This window comes from Miniopterus schreibersii (assembly GCF_964146895.1).
Source record: "Miniopterus schreibersii genome assembly, chromosome: 1".
NCBI classification, from domain to species: Eukaryota; Metazoa; Chordata; class Mammalia; order Chiroptera; family Miniopteridae; genus Miniopterus; species Miniopterus schreibersii.
In genome coordinates this window covers 62,303,656-62,330,785 of record NC_138101.1, presented here as the reverse complement: position 1 = coordinate 62,330,785, position 27,130 = coordinate 62,303,656, and the positions used below count along the sequence as shown (strand labels likewise).

At 33.8% G+C, this 27,130-nt stretch overlaps 1 protein-coding gene across 1 annotated transcript in view; it reads right to left on the bottom strand.

Moving 5' to 3' along the window:
• The window catches only part of BANK1 (B cell scaffold protein with ankyrin repeats 1), a 306,359-nt gene that overhangs the window by 240,895 nt on the left and 38,334 nt on the right, over positions 1-27,130 (bottom strand). The window contains exon 3 of the mRNA XM_081154901.1: positions 8,399-8,797. Coding sequence (XP_081011027.1) covers positions 8,399-8,780 — 382 coding nt within the window. The 5' untranslated portion in view covers positions 8,781-8,797. The remainder of the gene's footprint in view (positions 1-8,398; positions 8,798-27,130) is intronic.

Here is a 27,130-nt window from a genome sequence, read left to right as displayed (position 1 = left end):
ATTTTTCAGATTATGGAAATAAATGAAACTTCAGATCTAAGAAGCTCAAATAATTATGTACAGAATAAATTTAAAAATAAATACCTAAACACACCATTGTAAAACTGAAGAAATCCAAGCACAATGAGGAGATCTTAGTAGTTGCTGAGAAAAATAAATTGACTACAGCAGAATGGTCGTCAAATAACCAACTTCTTAATAGCAAAATGGACTTGAGAAGAGAGTAGAATAATATTTTCAAGGACTGAGAAAAAATAACCTAACTGCTGTATCCACTGAGCCTATCTTCAATAATGGTGCAAATAGAAACTGAGGTAGTTTATTACCAACAAAGCTCACTGAAGTGAATTTTTAAGATACACTTTATGGAAAAAGAAAATGATCTCAGGAAGAGAGTTGAGATGCAAGAAAGAATGGCATATAAAGAACAGTGTAAATATGTGGTTTAAGCTAAACAAATATTGATTCTCTAAATATCCAAAGCATGGGAAAATGTCAGATAGAATAATTATCATGTAAAGTTGGAAAAGGAGATAGTTCGGGTTAAAGCATGACCAAAGGCCTTTATATATTTTTTCAGAAGAAAGAAAAGATAAATATCATTAATGATTAAAGATTGTTAATAATATTAATTTAAGGGCTAAGTTAAGTATACATCTTAAAGTTGCTAGGATATCACTGAGAGAATAAAGTAGCATGCAAACGGAGTGGGGAGGAACTCAATCCAAAAGGAAGCAAGAAAAGTTAAAGAAAAAAAGAAACAAGAAAATGAAACAAAAGAAGCAGCAACAAATAAGATGGCAGAATTGAATCCATATGCATCAAGTATTATAATCAATATATAGCTAAATTATACATTAAAAGACTAAGATTTTAAGACTGAATTTCAAAAATCCAGCTGTATAACATTTATAAATATATAAAAAAAGAGCAAATACATAAAAATAATTCAACATAAAAGAATGTAAAGATATATACCACATAAATAACAAGTTTACCTAATGGTCATAAATAACACATACTAAATATGGAGATAAGTGTTCTTTTCCAGCATACATGGAATATTTTAAAAATCAGTATATAGAACTCAGTAAATTTCAAACTATCTCAATAATACAGATCACATTTTTGGACCATACAAAGAAATTTAGAAATCAATGACAAAAAGAAAAATTAAAGCCCATACTTTTGTTTATTTATCATATTTCTAAAGGAAAAATCAAAATAAAATTTAAAATTTTTTAATAATTTTAAAAGTTGTAAGAATTTGTTGGCTATAGATGAAGAAATACTTTGAAATTATAGCTTTAAATGTTTATTTTCAAAAGGAAAAACCATAAGGTGCATTTCCAAGAACTAAGCTTTTTAAAATTCAAAGAAAGTAAAAGAAAATAAATATTAAATATAACACAAAAATAAATAAAATTTTAAAATAGAAAATACTTTTTTAAAAATTCAAAAGGTTATCATTTGAAAGGACAAGTGAAATTGACAAACTTTGGGGAAGATTAATTGATATAAAAAACAAGATACAAAAAATTATCTTAAAAATAAAAAAAGAGCACACAATTTCATATCAAGCAGATATAGAAAATAAATGTTATAAACAATTTTATGTCAATAAATTTGAAAATAATTGAGGTCAGGATATTCCTAGAAAAATAAAACAACAAAAATGACTCAAATAGAAAACTTGAATGGTTCCAAACTCTTAAATATATTCAACAGAAACATTCAAAGAACAGTTCATTCACATGGGAAAAATAATCTGGAGTCCAACCACACATTGCACACAGAATTAATTCCAGATGGATGTCATACTTTAATGAGAAAAGTCAAAAGTTTCAAATATTTAGAAGATATATATATGACCTAAGAGAGGCAAAGATTTCTTAGACAGGATATATAAATAATAAACTAAAAGAAAAATATTGACATATATAAGTATATTAAGAGCTTCTGTATATCAAAATTATTAACTATAGCCATATTTCATAGTCCAGCATCCAAGTCAGGATTAAATATTATATGTAGTTTTTGTGTAACTTTAAATTTCTTTAACCTGGAACAATAATTCATCCTTTCATTTAGTTTCTTGACTATAATATATTTGAAGAATACAAAAAAAAATTACTTTGTGGAATCTAGTTTAGGTTTGTCTAATATCCCCTCATGATTAGATTAAGGTTGTGTATTTTTGGCAAGAATATCACAATACAACTTTTCATCTTTTAAAAAAGTGAAAAGCCCAACTGCACCAAAAAAAATTTATAAACCTGAACTTAAAAACACAATTTGTACTCTTCTGCTATTTCTTGAATGTTTGGAGTGCTGAAATGTTTGAGAAAAAGAAAGTTATGAGCATTACATTTTTAAAACAGAAAGTAATAGGGAGAAGAAAAGGAACTGTCAAAAATAATTACAAAGAATGTAATGAGAGTCATAAATAAGTAATAATAAAAGTTGAATAGAATTAGAGATGAAGAAAATATTTTTCAAGAAGGAAGAATGTGAGATGAATTCAGTGACAAAAGCATTTCCGCAGACCTTGGAGGAGCTGGGACTCCCCTGAGAATGCGGGGAAGGTGTCCGGTGGGGGAGGCGGCGGCGGGCAGAGGGTGAAGGCAGGCGCGGGCCGCCCGCTTGTTCAGCGCGAGGTGATGCACTGGCTCTGGTGCGCAGCGGCCCCTGTGCCAGCCACCGAAACACCCAGGCGGGCCCTGCCTTCCAGGAGCTGAAAGGCCAGCAAAAGGGACGGGCCTGCCTTGAAAGGCCCTGACAGCCCACCGACCAGGGGCCAGGGGCCCGGGCTCTCACAGCAGCGCACATCCCGGAGGGAAGAAGAAAACAAATGCACCTGCAGACTTCGTTTCTGCTGCGTGGTGGTGGGTTTTCTTGTTTTGTTTTCCCAGTAACTCTACTGTTAAATTGCTATTCTGCATTTTAGGTCTCTTTTATGCGGAATGAAGCTAAAAATTTAAAATCCTTGGCTTGGTAATATGGAAACAAAATGTTAAGATTGTTTATGAAAGAATTAACAGCTTTCCCACTACCATTATGTCTCTCATTTGACAATGAAAATACAATAAATATGAAATATTGAAATAGGAAATAAAATGTGAAATGTAAACGTTGTTGGGAGTTTTTTGTTGTTTTTTGTTGTTGTTAATCCTCGCCTGAGGATATTTTTTCCATTGCTATTCAGAGGGAGTGGAAGGGAGGGAGGAAGGGGGAGAGAGAGAGTGAGAGAGACACACAGACTGGTTGCCTCCCACACGTGCCTCGGCCAAAGCAGGGAGCAAACCTGCAACCCAGGAACATGCCCTTGACCTGGAATCGAACCCGTGACCCTTCGGTGGGTGGGCCGATGTTCTAACCACTAAGGCACATCGGCCAGAGATAAATATTATATTTTAATATAAATACAAAAATATATTCATTTATACAAAAATAAAATAAAATAAAGCTTAGAGAGAGATGATGACTCACTTGTTGAGAGCAAACCGGAGTGCCTGAAAGGGTCCAAAAGCAAAGGATGTAAGAAGAAAGAACAAAGAGCAAGGGAGGAGGGAGACTCATACAATGTGCCCTGATCACAGAAACTGGTCAACTTTTTTTAAGGAAATGATTTATAAACAACAAAGTATACAATGGTAACACTCAGGAATGTTAATTGTTTTTATATAAGTTTGAGATCAGATCATTTATATTAAATATAAACATTGCTGTATGAGACCTACACATGTGGAAAAACTACAAGCAGAAAATGAGCTAAAGATACAAAAAATAAAGAAATAGGAGACAGAAAATGGATGAATAATGGTCAAAATAATTATACTACCCACAGAAAGGTGGGAAACACATATAGATTTGTGTTAATCCTAATTTGGGAATTAGAGAGACAGGAAATTTAGCTTTCTTAATTCCTTAAAAGGAAATAAAATCCTCAAAATCAAAAAACAAAAACTAATCAGATTAAACATGAATTACTGTATCTTCTTTATCTGTTTTTAGTATTCAGAACTTGTCTTTGGAACCTTGATTAATTATAAAATATCTTTCTCTGTCGTTAAGTTTTATAAAACTTTTTCTGAACTTTCTTCCTTATGTGAATATATTAGAACATTTAATTATTTTCATGACTATTCTTGTTATCATATCATGCTTCTAAATAATAAGTTCCCTTTCTTTTTTATATAATTTCTCTTTAGGATAGAGGGGAAGTCACAAAAGGACAGTAAAAACTGAACTCCACATCTTTCATTCTATTTCACCCATTTTTGGAAAATTAAACTTTATGTGTTCAACACAACTGGTAACATGAAACATAAAACAATTTAGCAGGCCACTTAAGCTGTTTATTAAAACAAATTTATTATTTCATAAACTATGGCAATTAGTACCGATTTTGTAAAGGAACTCAACCCATATGCTTGGTTTGCAAATTGCTTAAAGATCCACATTCTGGTTGCATGCTTGTAGTTAAGACAAACTTATCATCCTTGAATGTGTTTTCTTATGCATGTTGTTGTGTTTTTCATTTGGTAGGTGTATCTAAGTACTGTAAAAAATCAGTCTAAAATTTGAATGTGGGAAGATGAAAGCTAACAATGTCTTCAAAAAATCATAGTTTTCCATAAAGAATGAGTTTATTTCTATTCAAATATCAATAGGAAAATAATTTGAAGATATACCAGAATACCACTGACATAACCACTCACCATAAAACAAAACATTACAACAGGTTTTTCGTCAATATTTTTACGAAATAGTGACAGCATAATTTAAGTAGCCAAAACAACCCTGAGTTCTTTAAGCAAATAAAAATGATGAGTGTGAAGAATCATTCAAAATTGTGCCACCAATTTACAGTGCACCTCTGTTTTAGGGGAGAAAATTAGCATACAATTACTTATACTTTATGTGCATTTTATTGAAATCTGTTCAAAATTTCCAGTTGTAACATTTTTCCTTCTCAACCAAAAAGAAAAAAACTTAATGCACTTGGGGAATACTAAAAAAAAAACAACAACAAAAAATCCAGAGATAACAAGAAACTTGAAGGCTGCCAGTTTCAAAATTTTAATGTACAATCAGCATTTCCCCTTTCTATTCCTCAAAATCATCTCAAACATTAAGAATGGGAAACAATTATGGTAATATCCTATTTACGGAAAATAGAAAACTGACATTCTAGACCTCCAGGTTAGTGGAAATGGTTTCAAAATCAGTGATAGCAAAAGGGGTGCCATAGGAAACAGAGAAGAAAAACCTTGAAGGATTAATCTAGAAACTGCAGATTTTAAGAAGAGCTAACAAATATACTTTCCTCTAAGGGTAGAGGCCATACATTTTTATATTGTAGACGTGACTCAACAGTTTCAGACAGAAGCATCTGTGGAAGCAGGTTGGTTCCAAAAAGCAGAGAAAGTGGGGCTAAATGAGGAACTGTACTGAGAAGACATATTTGCAGAAAGCAATCTATGTCTGTGGAAACAGAGAAGTAAAGTCTTTCATTGTGTGGGAGAAAAACGGAACAGAACAAACAACAAAAACCCACAATGCCTATCTTCTTTGGCTAAACCAAAAACCCCCACAAAACTCACTTTGTTCAGTGGCACAAAAACAAAACAAAACTAGGCAACCACAGGATCTATATAAAGATTCTACAAGAGAAAGAGAAAAAAGAAAACCAATGCCACATCAGGAACACACACTGAGAGCATGTTGCCATAAGAGAAATGGAAAATTGTGACCAAGCATTTCACCATGAATTTTTAAAATGTAATAAATAGCAACCACCTCTTTGAAGCAATTATATATGCCGAATGCAAGATGTTAAGGAGAGGTTAGCAAGACAAGATCAAGAGATGAGTTGTAAACTTCCAATGCTCAGCCAAAGAGTGCATTCAAAAACAGTAAAAGAACCACAAAAATAAGAGAGAAATTGGAAGTTATACGGGGGGAAAGAAAGTGCTGAACGCATAATAAGACAGCAAAAACTGACATGATAAATACAAACTAAGCAATGAATATTAATAATCAAAATGAATTAGAGAGGAATTGTTGAGTGTATCACAAATAAAATAAATCCAACCTACACATAAAAGGAATCCCTGAATAACAAAATCATCATAGTAAGATAGAGCAAATATTCAAAGCTATAAATCAAGGAGTTGTTCCTGAAATAAAAGACTTGAATTTACATTTTGGAGAGGGGGAGGGGGATGATACAAAAATAACTGTGTCTCTGGGCAAAATAGCTCAGAACAGTCAGTGCTAAGGTAACATCCTAGTGAAGTCATTGGACTTAAAATGCAAATGAAGAGTCCTTTTGTTAACCAGGCAAATAAGATCTCCCTAAATTCTACATGCCAGAAGAAAGGTGAGCAACAGGGTTCTCAGTCAAACTGTACTTCAAGTACAAGGCAAGAAACAAACACTTCTGAACATGCAAGATTTCAGAAACATTGCTGCCAAGGGCCCTTCTTGAGGGATCTATGAGAGGGAACTTATCCAACCAAGAGATGATTTAAAAAATCAGTAACAGCCTTGGTTGGTGTGGCTCAATTAGTTGAGCCTCGCCCCATGCACCAAGAGGTAGCTGGTTTGATTCCAGTCAGGGCACATGCCCAGGTTGCAGGCTCCATCCCCAGTAGGGGGCGTGCAGGAGATAGTGGTAGGTAGATGTTTCTCTTTCTCTCTCCCTCAACCTTCCTCTCTCTCTCTAAAAAGATCAATAAAAATATTTTTTAAAGAATCAATAATAAATCTGCCAAGAGTATGAGGTCTTTTTGGAAGCAAATCCTCCCCCAGTGGACAGTGGAGGCTTCCAAGTGATTTTCGATCTTTGCCAGGTTGAGCACAACCTCATGAGATGCTCTGATCTAGAACCTCCCAGCTGAATTGCTTCTAGATTCCTCAACCATGGAAACTGTGGTAGAATCATTGTTTGTTATTTTAAGTTGCTAAATTTTAAGAGTAACTTGTTAGGCAATAATAGATCACCTAAACAAGGTTTTAAAAGTATTAAATTTGAAGATGTTGGAATGCCGGAAAATAGAAAAAGGATTTGTTAAGGAGAGTTGTTGATGTGCTGTGAGTCCCACCATCCCCCTCAGGAAGGACTGAGGGATATCACCATCCTCAAGCACGGTGATAAGGGCTTCCAGCAGACCCCTGGGGATTGATATGTGTGCTCTGGATTTATAAAACACCAAGACTCATGTTAGACCCATGTCTGGAAATGATTAAAGGCAAGAGGCTGTGACTGTGTTGCTGTTCTGAGGGCAGGATGCTGGTGGCTATGCTGGGAATGGCTTGCATGTGGAGTCTGTCAGGGCAAAAGACAAACGAATCGTTTTACAGATGGACGTGGACCAGGCGAGAGAAAGGACCAGCCAGGAGATATCTCAGAGAAACTTTGATCAAAAGAGACACATGAGGGAACCGTGGAAATCGGCAGTAAGAATCTATATAAGGTGGACCACCACAACTAGATGCTTAGAGATGACACACTCATCTCATAAGGGAACCGTGGGTGGGACACTTTCCATGAATGAGGAGATTGCCAAACAATCCAGACATATACTCCAAGAAAAAGAGTCAACACTTAATGTCTGATATGGCCGCTAGAAAATAAGAACCCTACCTCTCCCCTTTAGGAGGAGAAACTGTAGCTGGAAGACTGGGAGTTAAAGGTGAAATGCAGGTTGAGAAAACCAGAGGAGCTCACCACAGCACCCCTCCCACACCAAGCCTGAAGCAGAGAATGGGGCAAGAAGCTTTAACCTTAGTAACCGTCAGAGTTTTGACTAATACATGGAACTCTAATTAATTAATGAAGGAGCCCTTACATTCTGCTCCTTAATGCAATGGATATATGATTAAGACTAAATTTGTTCTTTATAATTAGTAAAAACAACAGTATTTCATACCAGTAAGAGGTATCATACAATTATCAACAAAGCAAAAGCTCTGTCATTCTAACCCACACCTTCAAAAATTGGACAGCTACTGAGTAGTAATAATATTGCAGCAAAGAATCTTACCTCAAGTAAGAAACCGGCTTCCAGAACCAAACTGCTATATAGCAGCACAGCATACCATTTTTGTTCTACCAAGTATGATCTCATATAAGCTGCCCTAAGAAATATATTTATAAACCATTTTTATAACAACTGATAAGCCTTTAATTGGAATATAGCTAAAAATTCAGAACCTTTATGCATTTTGAGGAAAGTGCAACATACTGTTAAATATATTTGCTTTCATTTTTTTCTTTTTTATCCTAACATCAGATATTCATTGTTAAAAAAAAAACAACACTTTACATTTTTTTTAATAAGAAATAGACAAAAATAAAAACAAATTGATAAAGAGGATTTGGTAACACTACCTCCAAATATGATGCTCTCGATTACAGAGATGTAGTCTTCAGGCCCCTGCTCAGTTGAGATCTCCCATCTGCCTCCAGAGATATTTAACAATTTGTAGAGCTGGTCTGAACTCGTCACCCCACACAGCAGGGTAACCACGCTTTCTGGTGGATGAAGTACCTTTTCCAGGAACTGACATTTCTTTGGAGTGAGGTCTTTAAGCAGGCTATCTGATAGTATCAAAAGTTTGCATTCGTAAGAGTTTAAACTCTGCAATTCCAGATCCCGAAGAGAGTAATTCTCCAAGCAATACAGCAGGATTGCTTCCCTTTTCACAGTATGTGAAAAAACTTCCCTCAAGTACAGAGCCCATTCCTCAGCATTTTCTTCATATATCATCATGATGTCTCTTGTATTTTCTAGAAAAAGAGAAAATAATATATTAATTGTCTTATATTTAAAATTCTAACGAATGGTTATATTGTTATTTCTCAAAAACCTTAACGTACTCCTTAGGGAATGTATTAATTTGCTTATATGAGAGACTAACAATATAATTCATACTATCCTCATCATAATCATATGTGATTAAACTAATCCTTCAGGTGCAACACAGTTCATGCTTTGTGCATGTCTACACTGTACTCACAGTACAAATGTGAGCCTGGGATGCTCAACAGAAGTGAGTGAGAGGCCTGGTGGTAGAATAGAAAGAATATTCCGTGGGATTAGGGGCACTAGGCTACCAGGCATGGCTCTGACAATAACCACAGTTTTACCTAGATTATGATATTTAACTCCTCTGAGTCATTGTTTCTTTTACTAAATGAAGGTGTGGTGTGTTTTGTTTTTTTCAAAAAAGCCCTATCTAATGAATCGGGTTATTCTGAGAAGAAATGAAAAAATTTACATGGGAGAACTTTAAAATCTTTCTTCTAGGTATGTAAGGACATAGGTACATAAGGACAAATTATAGAATTTCCATGCCCAGAAAACCAACAAAATAAAAACTTAAAAACAAAGAAATTCAATAGCAAAAACAAAACAAAACAAAAACAATTAAAGTGGTACTATTTCATGTCATAAACTAAAAAGTTGATTCTGATGAAATAAATAGACAATTCTGGTGGAGAAGTATTAAACCTAAGCTCATCTATCCTAGAACTAGTACTGATGAAAACACTGGCATCACCAAAACAGCCACGTTTTCTCATGATATAAAAATTATCTCTGAAGGCAGATGCTTTCTCTTTCAACTCATAGATTCCTACATGATGCCTAGCATAATTTCTTGGACAGATAGTCCACAAAAAGTTTTAAATATATTTACATATACAGAATGAGGGGGGAAAAACAACATCTGGCAGAAAACATAAGAAGTGTGCACTAATGTGCATGAATCATCAGTATAGTTGTTATGCTCAATGTAGTATCTCACCCAATCTGAATGTTAAATAAGTACTTGTTGGACAAACACAGACATGGTGTCATAATTCAGTATTTTTATGTTTCAGGAACAGTAGAAGGGTTTCTTTATATTATAACTAGCCAGAGTAACTGCTGTATAGCTATAAAACAATTGCAGGAAAAATTAAATTAATAATATTTCAAATGATCAAATACCTAAAATAAACTAGGACTCTTCAGGTTTAACTTAATTCTCAAAATTACCCTATTAAGGTAGTAGTAATGTTATTCTCATTTTCCAGATGGGAAAATGAAATCTGTATTGGAATTGGGATTCTAATGCAGGCAGTCTGACCCCACAGTCAGTGTATACTTTTAACCTCAAATAGCAGAGGCCACAATAACATTATTTAAAATATTCAGATAGATTCCGTGTAGTGATATAAGCTAGGTTAATCAATATTAAGCAGCCTATAAGTTAACCCCAAGTATGCAATGTATGTGAAAGCTTCCTGGGAATCTGATTTCCTTTCAAGGGAAAAGAGGAGAGACTATACGACACACTCCAAGAGTGGTTATCTATGAAGAATTTATAGAACTTCTTTCTTGACTCTAAAATTTAAATCAGCAAAATTTTAATCAAAAGACTCTATGAGGGTATATTAAAGTACAGCATGAATACTCCAATATTATATGGTTGGGAATCACACTACCATAGAAAGACAACCACAGGAAATCAATTCCAGAGACAATCATAACCTACCTACCTTTCAAAACTGCCCAAGAAAATTAATCTTTCTCAATACTTTATGGCTATTTTTTCTTATGTTGAAATTGATTTTATGTTTTCAATTTGTATTGACTTATACTTAGTCATTAATCGCTGTTTGACAATTTTTAAGTCTGAGGATTAGCATTAAGTGCTATCTCTTCCTTTTCTATAGATTACATTGTTTGGCTCTTTAAATCTTTAACTTTCTCAATTATTATTTACTAAGACTTTCCATGTACCAGGTATGTTGCTAAGCATTTAGTATGCATTATGTCATTTAATATTCACAAAACTGTATGACATTAGCTTTATTATTCTTATTTTACTGGTAATCACATTGGGCCTCAGCAAGGATTGGTAATTTGTCAGGGCCATGAAAATAGAAGTTGGTATTTCTGCTTCCTTCTAATCTTTTTGTATAAAACTATTCCTGAGTCAAACTACAAAAATTAATAAAAGGCCTTTTCGTAGCCCTTTTCTTTTTCTTTATCCTAGAAAATACAAGCTTGTCCTTGAGTAACATCTGAAATATAGGCCCAATAATAGCTTTCTATGAAGTTTCAAGAGGAGCCTACTGGCCTTGCAAAGCATTTCCTTTTATACACTTAAATTAACTCAAATGTAAATCATTATTTTGCCCATTTAATGATAGTTATTGTCATTAAGGTTGGCCAATTTTAATAGGTTGTGAAATGAAATAAATGATGAACCTGAAATACAGAAATGCAAAACTTTCATTCCTGGAAAGCTTTAATTTACAATTAAGGTCCGCAAATAAATCATTTAAAATGTAAATCTCCAATCTAGAAACATAAAGTAAATGACGGCATTATACAATGGTAGGAACAAAACAGAGCCATATTAATTGCTGTAAATTTACTATAAAGTGTTCTTTCAGATTTCATAATGATGCCTTATTTTTCTTGTAAAATACTATAACAAATAGTTAAATCTGAAGGTAATTTGTATCAATAATTGATATCAATAATTGCTTTTGCACCAAGATTATACTATGTTTTGCCAAAAGAATGGGACTCATCATAAATCAAAATCTTTCCTAATACATATTCACAGCTTCAAATGGTAGATTTTCTTCTTTTTGAATAAGGTCCCATCTCTTACTCATGTTTGATTGCGCATAATGAAGAAAGATTGCATGATGCATCTAGTCAATATTCTAGTTTTCTAACTGGTAACCAATGTGCAGGAAAAACAAACAAACAGAAAATTACAAAGAAATGATTTGCAGCCATAATGGACTCAGTAGTGATTAACGTGAACATTAATCTTGATATAACAGTACACAAATATATCAGTACTCAGTTATATAGTAAGTATAACTGAATTGGTCTTATACTCTAGCTTGGTACTCCAGTACAACGGGGGAACAAACCTAGAGATTTTCCATAGGATGAAGGTAGCAAAACACCATATAACTCATATTTCTCCTCCAGGAAAGTTGGTTAATTTCACTTGTTCATAGTGGCAAAAAGTACCCAGGTGTTTTCTGTGTAGCAGATGCTGCTGATGTACATGCCACATCTCCCTGGGCCAAAGCTACATCTTTATGGTCAGTTGTTAAGCACACCGACCACTTCCAACCTCTACTTTGCTGCCTGGGGACTTTCTCTGGAGCTGAGCGAGCTGCCTCAGCCCATGTGCCTGCCTGGCAGCTCAGAAGTGCTGGGGACTTAGTGCAGGGAGGGCTGAGGGTTGGGCAGCCCTTAGTCAATGAGGGTTGGAAATCAATGTGTAAATAACTCAGCTTCGCCATCTTCAGGAGGACAATTCTGAGGTTTGTTCTAAAAAGTAATGAGAGGGTTCCCAGTAATACTGAATCATAATTGCTCATCACATTATTCTGCTTATTAATATACACATTATTGGCTTTTCTCCCTTTCTTGTCTCACATTTGCCATTTTTTCACCAGTACTAGGCTCATCTAAATTAACTACTGCATTTGTGTCCATTTCTCAGAGTCTTCTTCCAGGGGAATCTCTCTACACATATATGTTAATTAACCTGGTTTTGTCTTTCAAATACAGGAAAGTACCAAAATGTTTTAAGATTATGCTTTTCAGCTACAGTGAAAAACAACCAGTAAAAATTATTTTTATACAAATGTAAAACTTTCCCCTTTCTTCTTCCATTTAAGATGCAAACAAATGCTTTTGTGCTTTACAGGGCAAGCTTGGAGGATTTTTTTTTTTCTTTTCTCTACAAAAGGCATAGTGTTAATTTTACAGGATTATTTCCTGAAGACCTCTTAGTCCTCACATATAAACTACACATGTTCAACTCCCATCTCTATCACTTTTTATCACTAATACAAATTGTTAATAATTCATTTAAATTATAAACATAAAAGATTCTAGATCTGTAAGGAAGTTTCAAAATGCTTCAAACTTACTTAATCCAAGTTTGTGGAATTCTATTTCTGCAATGTCCAATTCCTTTCCCAGCTTTGATTGCCATTTCTCTATAGATTATTGAATCTAAGACAACACTGACCATAAAACAGCCAGAATGGCAGAATCCATACAAAGAATGAGAATTTTATTATATAATAATAGGAAGGAAAAATCTAAGTCTCTAGAACTGTTCAACCCCATCATCATCAAAATAGTAAACTAAAACAAATACTGGGATAATTGTAAAGATTAGCTCCACCAACAAAAATTTGAAAGATGTAATAATGGTGGTATTTATTCACATCTCTGCTTAATTAATTGACTTGCCAGTATAAAAACAACTGCTGATTATCAGAAATATACCCAGGGTTGATAGCAACTGCTATTGTTCACATGATCTCTTTACAAGATATGAATGGGTCAGAAAATATACTGGACCAGTCCCAAGTGAATGGCTGCTGCATTACTGACTCACTCATGGTTGTCCCTAAAAACGAATGGCGAAGAAAATTTCTCCAGTTGTCAGACCTTGAGCAATATCTCTAATTGTCCACTTTGCTTTGAAGAAAAGGCCTGGGCTATGGGGTCTATATTGAGTAAAAGAAGAAAGAGTGGAAAAGGACATGCTTATTTTAGAATTAAAATATATAAACTAGGTTGCTAATTAAGAAAATATCTTTGAAACATGAGCCTACAAGTTACTTCCTTCTAAGCAATGATATCCTTACATTCTTTGTGCCTTAAAGGCAAGCTAGGTTTGAATTCATGTTTCCCTGTTTCTTTGTGAGTAATTGGGACTGTACAACAAGCCTATAGCTACACTGGTGATCAATGCCTGTCGAATATTTGCTAGAATTACAATTGAGACCCCAATAGGATCAAGGTTTAATCGGTTTCTATACAGCTCTAAGCAAATTCATCTTGGAAATACCTTTTCCTGTGGCAAAGTACTTTCCACAAATGTAAAGTTAAGTTCAAAGGAAGGCATATAATTTAACAACATTGGGGTGGTAAAGGTAGAGATTTTGGAGATATGGAGCAGAGATACTATCTTTGAGTAATTAATTATACCGTTAGACTAAATTTACATGACGCTATGGATTTGTCAAATGCATAAAGATGTACACTAAAAAAAACCCAAATTTTACTTTATGTAGATTGTACCTCAATATTTATGATGACAAAATAAATATAAGAAATTAATAAAACTATAAAAATTAAAGAAATATGTCCAGGGTTCAACTCCCTAACAGAGTAACTAGTAGATTTAAAATATCTTTTAAACTCTATTCAGTTTTATGTACCCATAATACCTAAACATAAAAATATATGAGGTCAGAATTTGATATAAATCTGTATTAATTAATACATATTTAATAATTTTAGTACATCTCTAATCTAAAAATTGTAAATTCTTTAAAAGACTTAGTGGATGTTAGTGGGGACTGGGATTCAGGACAAGCTTGCAACCCAATCCCAATTCTTATCTTTTGCTGTTTTGTTAAACTACCTTGGTCTATAGTTCAAGGTCTTATGTGCTGAGTGGGCAACTCTGTCTAATTCTGAGCTTTCACATTACAAACTCTACTTTTTAACAGATGTATACCACATTGGCCAATGCCAACTTCATCAGTAATAAAGGGAACATTTTATTTAGCCCCTGTCTTATTCTTTTGTCTTATTTCTCAATTGCTTAACAATTTAAGCATTGAAGTGGAATATTTATTGTTCCATCCCAATCCCCATCTCCAATACAAGCCCTTGAGTTCCCTTTTCCGAAAAAGTGGCTTAACACTTGATTGTGAATGTGACACATTTCAAAGGAACACACACTGAAATTCCATTCAATAGTAATAATATACATTCACACATTCACATGAATATCATGGTGTGTTTTATGCTGTATGCTACAATTTTAAGAAAAGTATCTGAACTCAGTTTAACTCAAAAACAAAACTTTAAACTGAAGACACAAGTTAAAAAGCTTGAGAGACTTACCAAGATCATAGCAATAGTAAGGCAGGAAGCTGAGCTTAACTTCACACCATCTACTGCCAACTCTAGTTTGGGTATCAAGCCATTCTGCAGGCAATATTACTGAGAAAATGCAATAAAACTGCACCCTCTTCTTTGAAGTTCCCAAAGGGCAAGAGCATATAATCAGTTCACTAGATTAAAAGAGGATTACTTCAGCTCCACTGGCAAATCCAATTTTGCTGTCCTGGTTCTGGGCAAGACAAAAGAGTGTTGGCATTCCTTAGTTCCTTTGTCCTTGCTCACTTCCTATTTCTACTTCTTCTTTTCAAAGAACAACTTGTGAAGGGAAAAATATAAAGTATCAAAGTACCTCTTATCATGGTTTGAGAGCAATGACCGAATAGTTTATCTTTTTCTTCCTCAATTCCTTTCATGGACCTTAAGCAGGCCTACCAGTGCAAATGAACACTTTTTAGTCTCTGTTGCAGGGGTATATAAATCAAGGCTACAATAAATACACATCAACCTCTAATGGAATCTTTCGGTCTAATTACATTAGCAAGTATTTGATTACCACTTAGACAGTAATGTTTTTCAACAGCTTTGCTGTGTGAAGAATACGATGTCACAATATGAGACTACAACTGAGTAAAACCACACTGTTAGCAAAACTTTCTGTGGGACATCCTACTGGGGATTATAAAATATTTCAGAGATGGCTATGTACTAGAAAACATGTACATACTGAAATAAAGACGGGGATGAACTTCTACTCATTTTTTGAAAGTGACACCAGCAAGTTCGGAACCCCACCCCTTCCTGATGTGTGCATCCTGGCAGCCTTCTTGGCCAGAGGCAACTAGCAGACCCAGCAAAGTGTGTTCTCTGCCACTCCCAGAGGCGCTGAGGCCTCCTGGGGCCCATACCCCAGGGACACTTGATTTCTGGGTACAGCTCACACAATAGCAAGTGATAAAAACACTGGGTGTCTCTTGAAAGGTCCTCAACTCTGTTAAGCACTTGATAACAGGGACACTGTCTGATTGTGACTCCATTCTCTTCTCATAAAGTGGTCCAGGGCTACTTGTTTCAGAATCGCTTTGGTAGCTCGATAGAATGGGAGTTTTCTGGGATTGCGGCCCAGGAAAGAATCATTCATCAGGTAACTAAGTACCTGGCCCAATCCTAAATTCACTGAAGTTTGAGAATTACCGCAGAGTCTTTATCATACTGACAATATTTCTAGAACCATATTTGATTTGATGATTATAGCTGCCAATTTTATTTCTCAAGTTTTGCTGATACAAAAAAAGGGAAAATTTTAGGCTTTCCTAATGAGAAAAACAATCTGAATGATTTATAATGTTGTTTATTAAGTAATAAATGCTTGTAATTCAACTTGCTAAAATCATGAACTTGCTCAAAATCTTCCTTATTTTACCTCAGCAGTTTTGTTTGTCATATAAGGGCCAAACTGCCTATTTCTAGACAAAGACCACAATACTGTATTTGAAATTATGTATCTAAAATTTAGATTGCATTTCTGAAGTAAATATTGTTTATGACATTATCCAAAACTATAAAAAGTATTATAGATTGTGATTTGGGGTGACGGGGAATTTTACAAGAAAATATGTAGCTAAGTAAATGCAGTTTTGAGTATTCTATTTTATGCTAACTTTTTAAAAAATTATTTTTTTACTATTATTAATTCCCATGCTCCAGGTGTAATATTAAGTAATTAACAACTCAGAACTCAGGCATTAATCTGGTTACAAAAGCCAAAGTTAAAAAAAAAATGAATGCTTAATTACTTTACCCATGGCTTACATTATGTACGAGGCTGAACACTAAACTCTTTTCTGAACTGAAATAATGAAACATTGGGAATTCCTGGTGGGGTTATTTTCATTAATAATTTGACATTTGGAAGTGTATAATCTAATAAGATCTATGCATGAATTCTTATAAAAATGTGAACTTCTAGACAAAGAAATATTAATTTAGAATACGAAGAACCAGAAAGAATTATTACAATTTTTTCTATATTTCTTTTCTCCTATTAAAATGTGTAAGAATACGGTCCATCAAAAATTTAAGCTCTACACCATATAAAAGTTTTAAAGGTACAGCTCTGTCAAAATATATAAAAATATGTTTTAAATTTATTCTTAATCAATTTTAGTAATCCATTTTACTTATTAAATCTGATTGCTTAATTACATCTAGAAACAGTGTAGAGAAATAGCTATCCAAATACTGAATTTTCCCATGTATTTTTTTCTCTGAGTTTGTAAAAATAAGATGGTATAAGTATTTAAAAATTTTACCACTTAAATTTGAGGGATTACTATATCTTAATGTAGTTTATAATTGTAAGCAAAGTTGAAAATCAGCAACAGATACTTAATAGGGTGAGGTGATTGATAGAGTTCATTCATGGGAAATTCTTAGTATCTCCAGACAGTCATATTTAACATAATTATCTTTATCCTTCTATGACCCTGATTCTCACTACTCTAACATTTTACAGTTCTCACTCATCACTTGGATTTTCAGATCAGGTATTTTGAAATTCAACAGGGTGATTTACCATAATCATACATAAATACCTTAATAAAAAGTCTCAATATCAATTCCCTAATTACTTCTTTTTAGATGTTTACTTAATAACCATTTAATGATTATTATTAAAAAATTGTTCAGATTTTAAAGATATAAAAATTATGAAGCACAATTCCTGCCCTGCCCTTAAAAGGAGTTACGTATTATAAAACGAGCATAGACTTTTACAAATTACTTTAACAAAAGGTAATTTATTTTAATATCTCATTAAGACTTGTGGTCCAAGGATCTTCTAACCTTACTTATCCTAAGGTTAGTATGAAAGCATTACCTTAGAAATAAAGTATCAATAAATCCTTCAGTGCAGAATTTACAAATAAAAAAGATTTACATTTTATAAAATGTCCCTGTTTGACATAAAATATCTGGAATTGTACCATTAGTGAATGTTCAGACCACACTGAAATTACAAAACCGTACACACAATGTGAGGTCTTTTACATATGCACACACGCACACAATTCAAGAAAAATGCTATGAGTGCTCATTTCTGAGTGCAGGACTGTGGTATGTAATTTTATTCTTATATTATTCTTTATTTTTCAAATGTTCTACAATGCACATATATTATTTTTATAAGAAAATACCCTTAAAGTTTATCTCATTGGTTCCATTCACAACAAACCACCTTGACACCAATAGAATTTTTATCATTAGAAGAAAATGATCTTAGATAATTCCCTACCATGGTTAAATGGTTCATGTTCTCAGATAGTATTTCTTCATGGTTACATCCATTTTTTTTTTAACTACACTGATGGTGTAGGAAAGTGTGATGCATAGGGTCCTATCTGTGGTATTCATGCTATTCTTTGTACTTGTTGAGTTCAAGTGTGTTTCAAAATCTGTATTAGTTTCCTATTGCTGCTCTAAATATTACCACAAACTTAGTGGCTTAAAAGCAAGAGAAATCGATTATCTTATAGTTTGGGAAGATAGAAGTCTGAAGTGGATCTTACTGGGCTAAAATCAAGACGTTGGCAGGGACATGTTCCTCCTGTGGGCCTTCAGGAAGAATCGCTCACTTGCATTTTCCAGCTTCTAGAAGCACCCACAGTTCTTGGCTGATGGCCCATCCCTCCAGTTTTGAGCAGCAACACTGGGCTGAGTCTTCTTCAGGCTGCCAGGTCTGGGGTTCTGCCTCTCCTGCCACCCTCTTTCACTTCAGAGGCCCAGCTGCATAATCCACAACACTCTCCCATCTCCAAGTGAACTGCTTACAGTCTTAATTCTATCTGCAACCTTAAATTCTCCTTGCCATGTAACCTAACACATTCACAAATTTGGGGATTAGGATGTAGACACCTTTGGGGGGCCAGTATTCTGTCCACCACAACATCTGAACACTGCTTTCAACCTGAGTTCCTTTTCTTCCTTCCCTAAAAGCTTCTGAAGTAAAACAGATAATATCCAATATATTTCCTGCTTCTCACACAGGGTTTGTAGGAACACCCTGACTAAATAGCTTAAGTGATCATTGTTTGGATTTCTCATTGGGTCAAATGATACATTAGAAGAATTTTTTAACAGTCAATTAGTAGAGGCTTGAAAATTCTTTTGAAGATGCAAAGCATTAGGCAGCTGCAAATTATTAGCCTTAAACTCGTTATTGCAGGCATTTTACAATATATTTTAATCACATCGATATTACAGCTTTCATGATTTTAAACACCCTCATGGCCTTCATTAAGTACACTGTTTTTCTAGCATTTTATTGTAGATATTTCACTTCCCACTATTCCATTCACTTCCAAGGTCCTTGAAAGTAGCAAAACATTCTAAATTTTTATGATTATTAATTGGAAACTGTGCTTGTCTACTCTATCCCTTGTAAAAAATGTTTCTAAGTTGATCTATTGATAGGCAACTATTCCATCTTTTATGTTGCACATTTTTCTATTAAAATGGCTTTCTTTATACACAGAGACTTTATTGATTTAAGAAAAAGAAATGCTCACATGGGAAGAACGCTGTTCTAATAGGGGCGTATATATGTGTTTGTGTGAAACTGAAATAAGTTCATCTCAGAGTCATAGTGGATAAGAGGCCAAGCTCCTAGGGTCCAAATTCAAGCAGAGAATTACACTCTCTGAGCCCAAATCTCTCACTTGTAACATTTGGATAACACCACTTATGAAATCAGTTGTTGTGAGAATAAAGTATGCAGAGCATTTCCCCTTGTGCTTGACACCGGTAAGCACTAAGTAAAATTCTGTTTCAACATTTTGGAAAGTGAAACGTGCCTTTGGAGACAGTGTGTGCAGATGGTGAGATGCAAACTCATGCAGACACAGTGATTCAGAGTCAGAGAGGGAGAAAGGCAATCCCTTTAGAAAACACCTCCGTTCTGAATACTTCACAGGCAATGTCTCAGTATGGAGCTCTTGTGACTTCCTGAAGTCCAACACTATCAAAGAGAAAGTGACATGTGACCAGAACCTGTCCTTAGCTATAATTATCTCAACACTATTTTTTTCAATGCTCACCTTCTATTTATGCAAGTGGTAATAATTTTTCACTTATGGTAGTGATATAAAGTTCTTTTAAATATATTATATCCCACATAAAAAAAAATTACTCTAAAGAAAAATTTTTCTTAAACAAGAGGATAGGTAGTATAGCCCCAAATTGAGGAAGGTCTTATGACAACGACTGAAATTTGCAAAACACTGTCCCAGGGGACTGTACTCATGACTACATTCTGTAAAGAGTATGACTTTCTGGAACAGCAGTTACGCATCAGGAGTCATCCCCAGTACTCAGAGAAAACACTCTTGGCTGTTGCTAGTCCCTGTTAACTAGTTCCAGTGACTGACTTATTCAGATTTATGCAGGCTGAGGTATTCTGAGTCACTGATGTTGAATTAGAATGAATATAAAAAGAAATAAAGCCATTCAGATGTTCCCATCCATATTTCACTTAAATACAATCCTTGAGAGCAGGAGCCACCTTTTTGTGTATCCCTTGAACCCAGCACAGGAGATCAAGAATAAATGTTTGAAGAGTGAATGAAGGAATGAAGGATAATTACTCCTGCATAAAACTATAGAGGCATTTCTATACTCTTTCTTTATATATATATCCTCAAATCCAAATGCCTAGAGAAAGGGATTTTAATTTCTACAGTGTATTTCTTTGAAGATAGGATATAGTAATTGAATTATTATTATAAGCCAATCATTCTCCTGAATAATTAAAATGATCATCAATGTACATAAAGCCTTTTGAGCATCAGAGAGGTTGCATGGCTTGCAAAAGGTGAAGGTCCATTAGTCACAGAGCCAGGACTTGATCCTGTGCCTATCTGGTCTCAAATCCAGTGCTGCCAAAAGTATTTCCTATGTTATTAAAAACTATCCAGTCTTAAATACCATATGATTTAACTTATGTGTAGAATCTAAAAAACAAAACAAATAAACAAATAAAATAGAAAAATCTCATAGACACAGAAAAAAAATTGGTCACCAGACAAGAGGAGAGTTGAGGGATGGGCAAAATAGGTTCAAGGCATTCAGTAGTACAAATTGCCAGTTGTAAAATAGTCATGGGACGTAACATACAGCACAGAGAATATAGTCAATAATATTCTCATAACTAGGTGTGGTGCCAAATGGATACTAGACTTATTGGGGTGATAATTTCATAAGGTATATAAATGTCTAACCACTATGTTGTACACCTGAAACTAATATAATATTGTATGTCAACTATAATTGAAAAATACATTTATAATTTTAAATAAAAGTAAAAAAATAATTCAGTCTTTCTTTATATTAATTAATAAAAATCTTGCATGGAGGATGAGCTATTCTTTTATCCAATAAATCACTGTGGATTTTTCTTTTATTGTTTCCTTTTGTCTTTAAGCATTGTGCAATAGATTTATATGAAGAGATAGCAAAACTGAAATAGTTATGAATGAGAAGTCACCAAATGGCCATACTAATGTAATTTTAAAGTACACATACAATGTTAAATATATTTAAACTACAAAGCTTAACAAGTAAAACTATTAAACATAGAAAAATAAAAACTAGAAGTATACTCACCAGCTTTTTCTGTTCTTTAAAAGTCTTTGTGAGATATTTTCAATTATGTGCATGTATTGTTTTAGAAAGAAAGGATACTAAAAATTTAATCTTCTAGACATACATAGAGGATATTAAATTTCATTTGCTTTCAGACTCCAATCATACTTTTTCTCTCCGTTTGCCCCAGAAGATATTTTAATTAGCTAAATATTCTAAGTTATATTAAAAAGTTATAGAATCTTACTAAAAATAACTAAATTACTTGTTATCAAATTAAAAGTTAATTTAATATTAAAATGCCTTAAAATTACCTTTGGGCAAAAAGTTCCATGAATTTTTAAGATTTTCTTTTTATAATGGAAGGAAACTCTTCTGGAAACCAAACAATTAGACAACAAATACCAAACCAAAGTGGTTATCGAAGGGTAGATAGAGGCCTCTGGGGATACACAGAAATGTGGCATTCAGAAATAGGCACATCCTTAATTATCCTTTTCATAAACTTAACTGAGTACTTTAATGTCATTCCTTGTACTAGCTAATCAGCAAGCATCTATTAATGTGTTTATCTATGCTGACTGATGTCAAAGGTTACTCCTTCCTTTAAAAAGCACCCAGTCTATATGAGTAATAAGAGCCACTGTCATATTAATTTTGCTTTCTACATAACCTGTTAAGTTAGTCAATCTCCAAGACATAACATCCATTCTCTGGCTAAATTATTTGCATTTATATCAGCTTCTGTCATTTCAAGTAGGAATATATTTCAGCTATAATTTATTTGAGTGATTCTTTTAGTAGCCCATGTGCTTGCTTCAAACATGTGTTTCATTAAACAAACATTTCTGAAATGGAAGCAATCTGTTTATGGCCATGTAGTCAAGTAGCTCTTAATTTTGGAATATTTTGATAAATGAAATCCCAATATTTAAACAACGTGAGGCCACTTATATAGCCTACATGATTATTGACCCAGTGCCAGGTTTACATAGTCTACCATGAAAATACCTATAAAATAACCTGCTCAGTTGATATGCACACATGCCATTTAAATATAAACACACACACTACAAAACATTCTTATGTTAGAATTCCCTATGCACTTTGCTAGTTCCATTTGATCCACACTTTACTTTGCCTAACAGATAATCACCTTCTGATTTTCCTCTTATTTTCCCCAGCATATCCCATAATCAAAGCTCCTACCTGATTGGATTAATCTTAAGAGAATTAAAAAGATAACCAGTCAGAGAAAGACAAGTACCATATGATTTCACTCATATATGGAATTTAATGAAGAAACTGAACTACCAAGCAAAATAGAGACAGACTCAGATAGAGAGCAGGCAGACAGCTTAGGGGAGGGGGGAGAGGGACGGTTGGAGGGGAGGGGATTGAGCCAAAAAAACAGAGAGAACTCAGGGACAACTGTGTGGTGATTGTGGGGGTGGAGGGGGATGAGTGGAGGTGGTAGAAGGCATAGAGGGGATAAATGGTGATGAAAAAAATTTAAAATTAAAAAAAAAAAAATCGGTAAACTGTGTGTGTTCTTTTCAGCCTACCAATGCCATTTTCCCTACTCTACAGCCCCTTCAGTTTCTATTCTCATTATAAGCCTCCCTCCCTCTCATTCATTCAAAATGTGCTCATCAGTGAAGGATCAGAACTTTATTTACAAAATGATATGAAAGGCACAGACAAAAACTTAGCTGAAAGCAGGCTACCAATCTCTGGCTGAAAGAACCAACCTCTCAAGAACTACTTGCCATTTAACAGGGATATAACTTTGTGCAAAAGAACTTGTTCCCTTACCAATGTTGAGATGACAACACGTCCCATGGTTAAATATATTTGCGAAACACTGGATTTAAAGAAATTGAAGATACATTGTTAGTTGCAGAACTTCCCAGACCACTGAACTTTTCTAAAATGCATATTCAAACTTGTTTCACCACAGTACACTTTTTTTCAAGGAACATGTACACTACAGAATACAGTTGGGGTGACATAGTGCTAAAAGAATAAAGTCATTCAATAAAAGTATGAATTTAAGTTTTCCAGGTATTGGCCATCAGGTAAGAGAAGTTTGTCACCCTTCTTAAAGTCCCACATGGCCACTCACTCACTTAGCAACAGCTATGATAACTATCAATTACTGGGCACCTACTATGCTGCAAGTATTACTAAATGACCTTTCATCTTTTCATAAAGAGATAGGCACAGAGAGGTTTTGTAACAGAGTTACCTAAAGTCACACAACTAACTACTAAATGATGCAGCTAGGCTTCCAACTCTGAAGGAGGAACCTAAGCCTAGATTTTTATATGCAGCAGATCAGAACATTATTTAAGAGGTGATATAATACTTATAATGTATTTTTTAATGAATCTTCTATATTTTCTTAAGGAGAAGAAGAAATGAAATGTGTGTTAATAGCTAACTTCTCAGCAAAATGACCTTAATAAAAGAAATAGAAAAGGTGTCCCTTTTCTTCCAAAGTCACAAATGCTTTCTAATTACCTATCAGTTACTCAGAACTAGAATTTGCTTAAGGGGAGCTTTCTGTTACTCTGTTGACCCTCAAAGATCTAGGTGAAACACTGCATAGCTTTATACCTTATAGGGAATAAATTGATCAGACATAAGTTAAACAATTCTGAATATATCAATAAAACTTTACCTATAAAACTACATCAACTCTTAGTTTTATCTACATGCCATTATTAGAAATGTCTTTGTCACAAAAGTTAAGAAGCTCTGAGTCAACTGCACCGTGATCCAGTTTTGTGTGTGTGCTGTTTTTGTGTGGCAGGCGTGGAAGGATAATATACAATAGAGTTGTAAACTAAGTCTCCTTAAAAAACAAAGAAATAAAAATTAACCAAATTTTTATTTTGAAAAATATGATGTCTAAAAAGAATTAAATTCTCAAAGTGGGGAAAATGTTTTTTACCCATTAACTATTAACACACAATTCTCACATACAGTACCACGTCATTTGCTCTCACAGCAGATCATAGGTTTCATCACATTCAACCTGTAGCGACTACCCAGAGAAACATAAAATAGACATATTATAGTGTTTAGCACAGTGATGAGAAAAATTAAACAAGAGAACTGGAAGAACTTTTATATGAGGCTCTCATCCTTGAGATTCATGTGAATGTGACACCAGAAGTTTAGAGAATGAGCCATGTAAACACTTTCCTTCTAATAAAAGTGAAAGTTGAATATAGTTCTGGCTGCAAGTAATAATATTTGCCATTTGCTAAATACCTGCTATGAATGCTCCGGGCACTTTACACACAGAATTACATTCAATCACTATTATGTTCCTGTAAAATAGGTGTGTTACTCATTTCAGATATTCAAAAATTGAATCTTAGATACTCTGCTCAATGTCACACAAGTTAGTGACAGATCCCACATCTGAGTCAATATAGATTAATACACATGTTAGTATAGATAATCAACCCACAGATGCAAACACAGCTTGGAGCTTCAGGTATCTTTTAAAACAACATTTTTCAATGTTAAATTGGAAAAGAAATGTATAGGAAAGCAGGTAAATGATTAGGAGATTAGTTTGGTCTGTAATACAAATATAAGTCTTGATATATTTTAAATTGCAATGCTCTATGTATATCATCTATCTTAAATTCCTTTTAAGAAAGCATTAATTGTGTTCTTTTTAACATCTCATAAGGTTTAATACTAACTAATAGAAAATTAGATATTCTTCCTTCTCATAACTTCAATGCAGAGGTCACATTTTCCAATGATTCAAGCAACCAGTTTTGTAATAAAATACTACATGGAAAGACATTTTAAATATAGGAAGCAATATCTTGTTAGATTTGTTCACAGAACTACATCAGGAAAGTTCAATATTCATGCGATGGTAACATGAGTGAGTGGAAGATTTCCAGCTTTGTCCTTTGGTTTAAATAAACCAAGTTGCTATATATTTCTTTTACATGTAGGACCTTTTATACATAGAATTTTCTACCCAAATTAATCTAGTAGATGATTTAATAGCATTTAATGTTGATTCTCCCCAAATTAGTATATAAATATAATACAATTCCAATCGAATAAAAGGCATCTATTTTGGTTGGTGCAGATTCCACAAACAGGAGATGGCTCATGAGCCAGTATTCCTGGGATCCTGACACCAGTGTGTTCCAGGTGACAACAGCTGGCTCAGTGCCTTCCTGATTCCTTCTGCTCCTTATGGTGATAACCAATATCCACCCCCCAAGGGGCCAGTTAGGAAAATTGGTCCTGCTGGGCCAATTTAGATGTTGCTCCAAAGACACATCAATTATATAACAGCTAATGCCTTATATTAACGTTCTTTCTGCTTAAAACTGCTAGATTGCTTTCTATTAAATGCCTCTAAACAATGTGTTACACAACATCCTAATTTTTCCATGGGAAACAAGAGAAGTAGATAAAATAATCTAAAATGCAGGTGGAAGAAAGAAAGAATAAATATCCACAAATATCAAGAAAATTATGGTAAAGAAGGTTTCTTGGGGGAACTTTCCTTAGCAGATACTGGCTTGGGAATAAACATGTATATCACTGAAAGAGAATAGAGAATTCAGAATGCAAATTCCAGAATATATGAAAGTTTGTTATATAGCAATGGTGGTAGTTCAATTCAATGAGAAGAGCGGGGTTCATTTAATAACTGCTGATTACTCAATTGGCTGCCCTTATTTTTTAAAGACTCAGTTGGATTTCAGCCTCATGATATGCACAAAAATAAATTCCCAGCACACTATAAACAACTGTAAAAAATTTAGATGTCAGAAAAAAATGTGGAAAACTATATTGGTCATGTAGGTTTTAGTAAAACTCCTTCAGTCAAGACAGAAAACAGAAACTATAGAAGTTAAGAATATTTGAACCAAGAAACATTAAAATATAAGGAACATTAAAGTATTCACAATGCAACTAATGCCATAATCAAAATAATTTATCAAATAATATATATTTTTAAATGCTTGTGGTGCATAAGGTAAAGTTTAAAGCTTCACTATATAAAGCAATTTTATAAATTATTAGGACAAAAGACACAATAGAAGTATGAGCTAATGATATTAAAATGCTAATTAAATTTTAATTAATATTTCATATTTTTTAGTGAAGTATTACTATGAAAGTATATTAGGTGGTGGGCATGAATGGACAGGGGTTCTCTCCAAACTGCTGAAGGAATCATGAATTATGCTAGTATTTATGAGAGTTATGTGGTAATATGTATTCAACAATAGTTCATGAGAGATAAATCAAATCTTTAATGGATTTCATTTGAATTTTTTTCTGAAAGTTTAGAGCAGTGCCATCCAATTGAAATATAATGCAAATCACAAATGCAAGCCACATATATTATTTTAATTTTTAACAGCTACATTCAACATATAAGAAACAGATACAATTATGTTTTATTTAATCCAATAAATTCAATATATTTTAACATGTAATCAATATAAAATTACTGAGAAATTTTATATTCTATT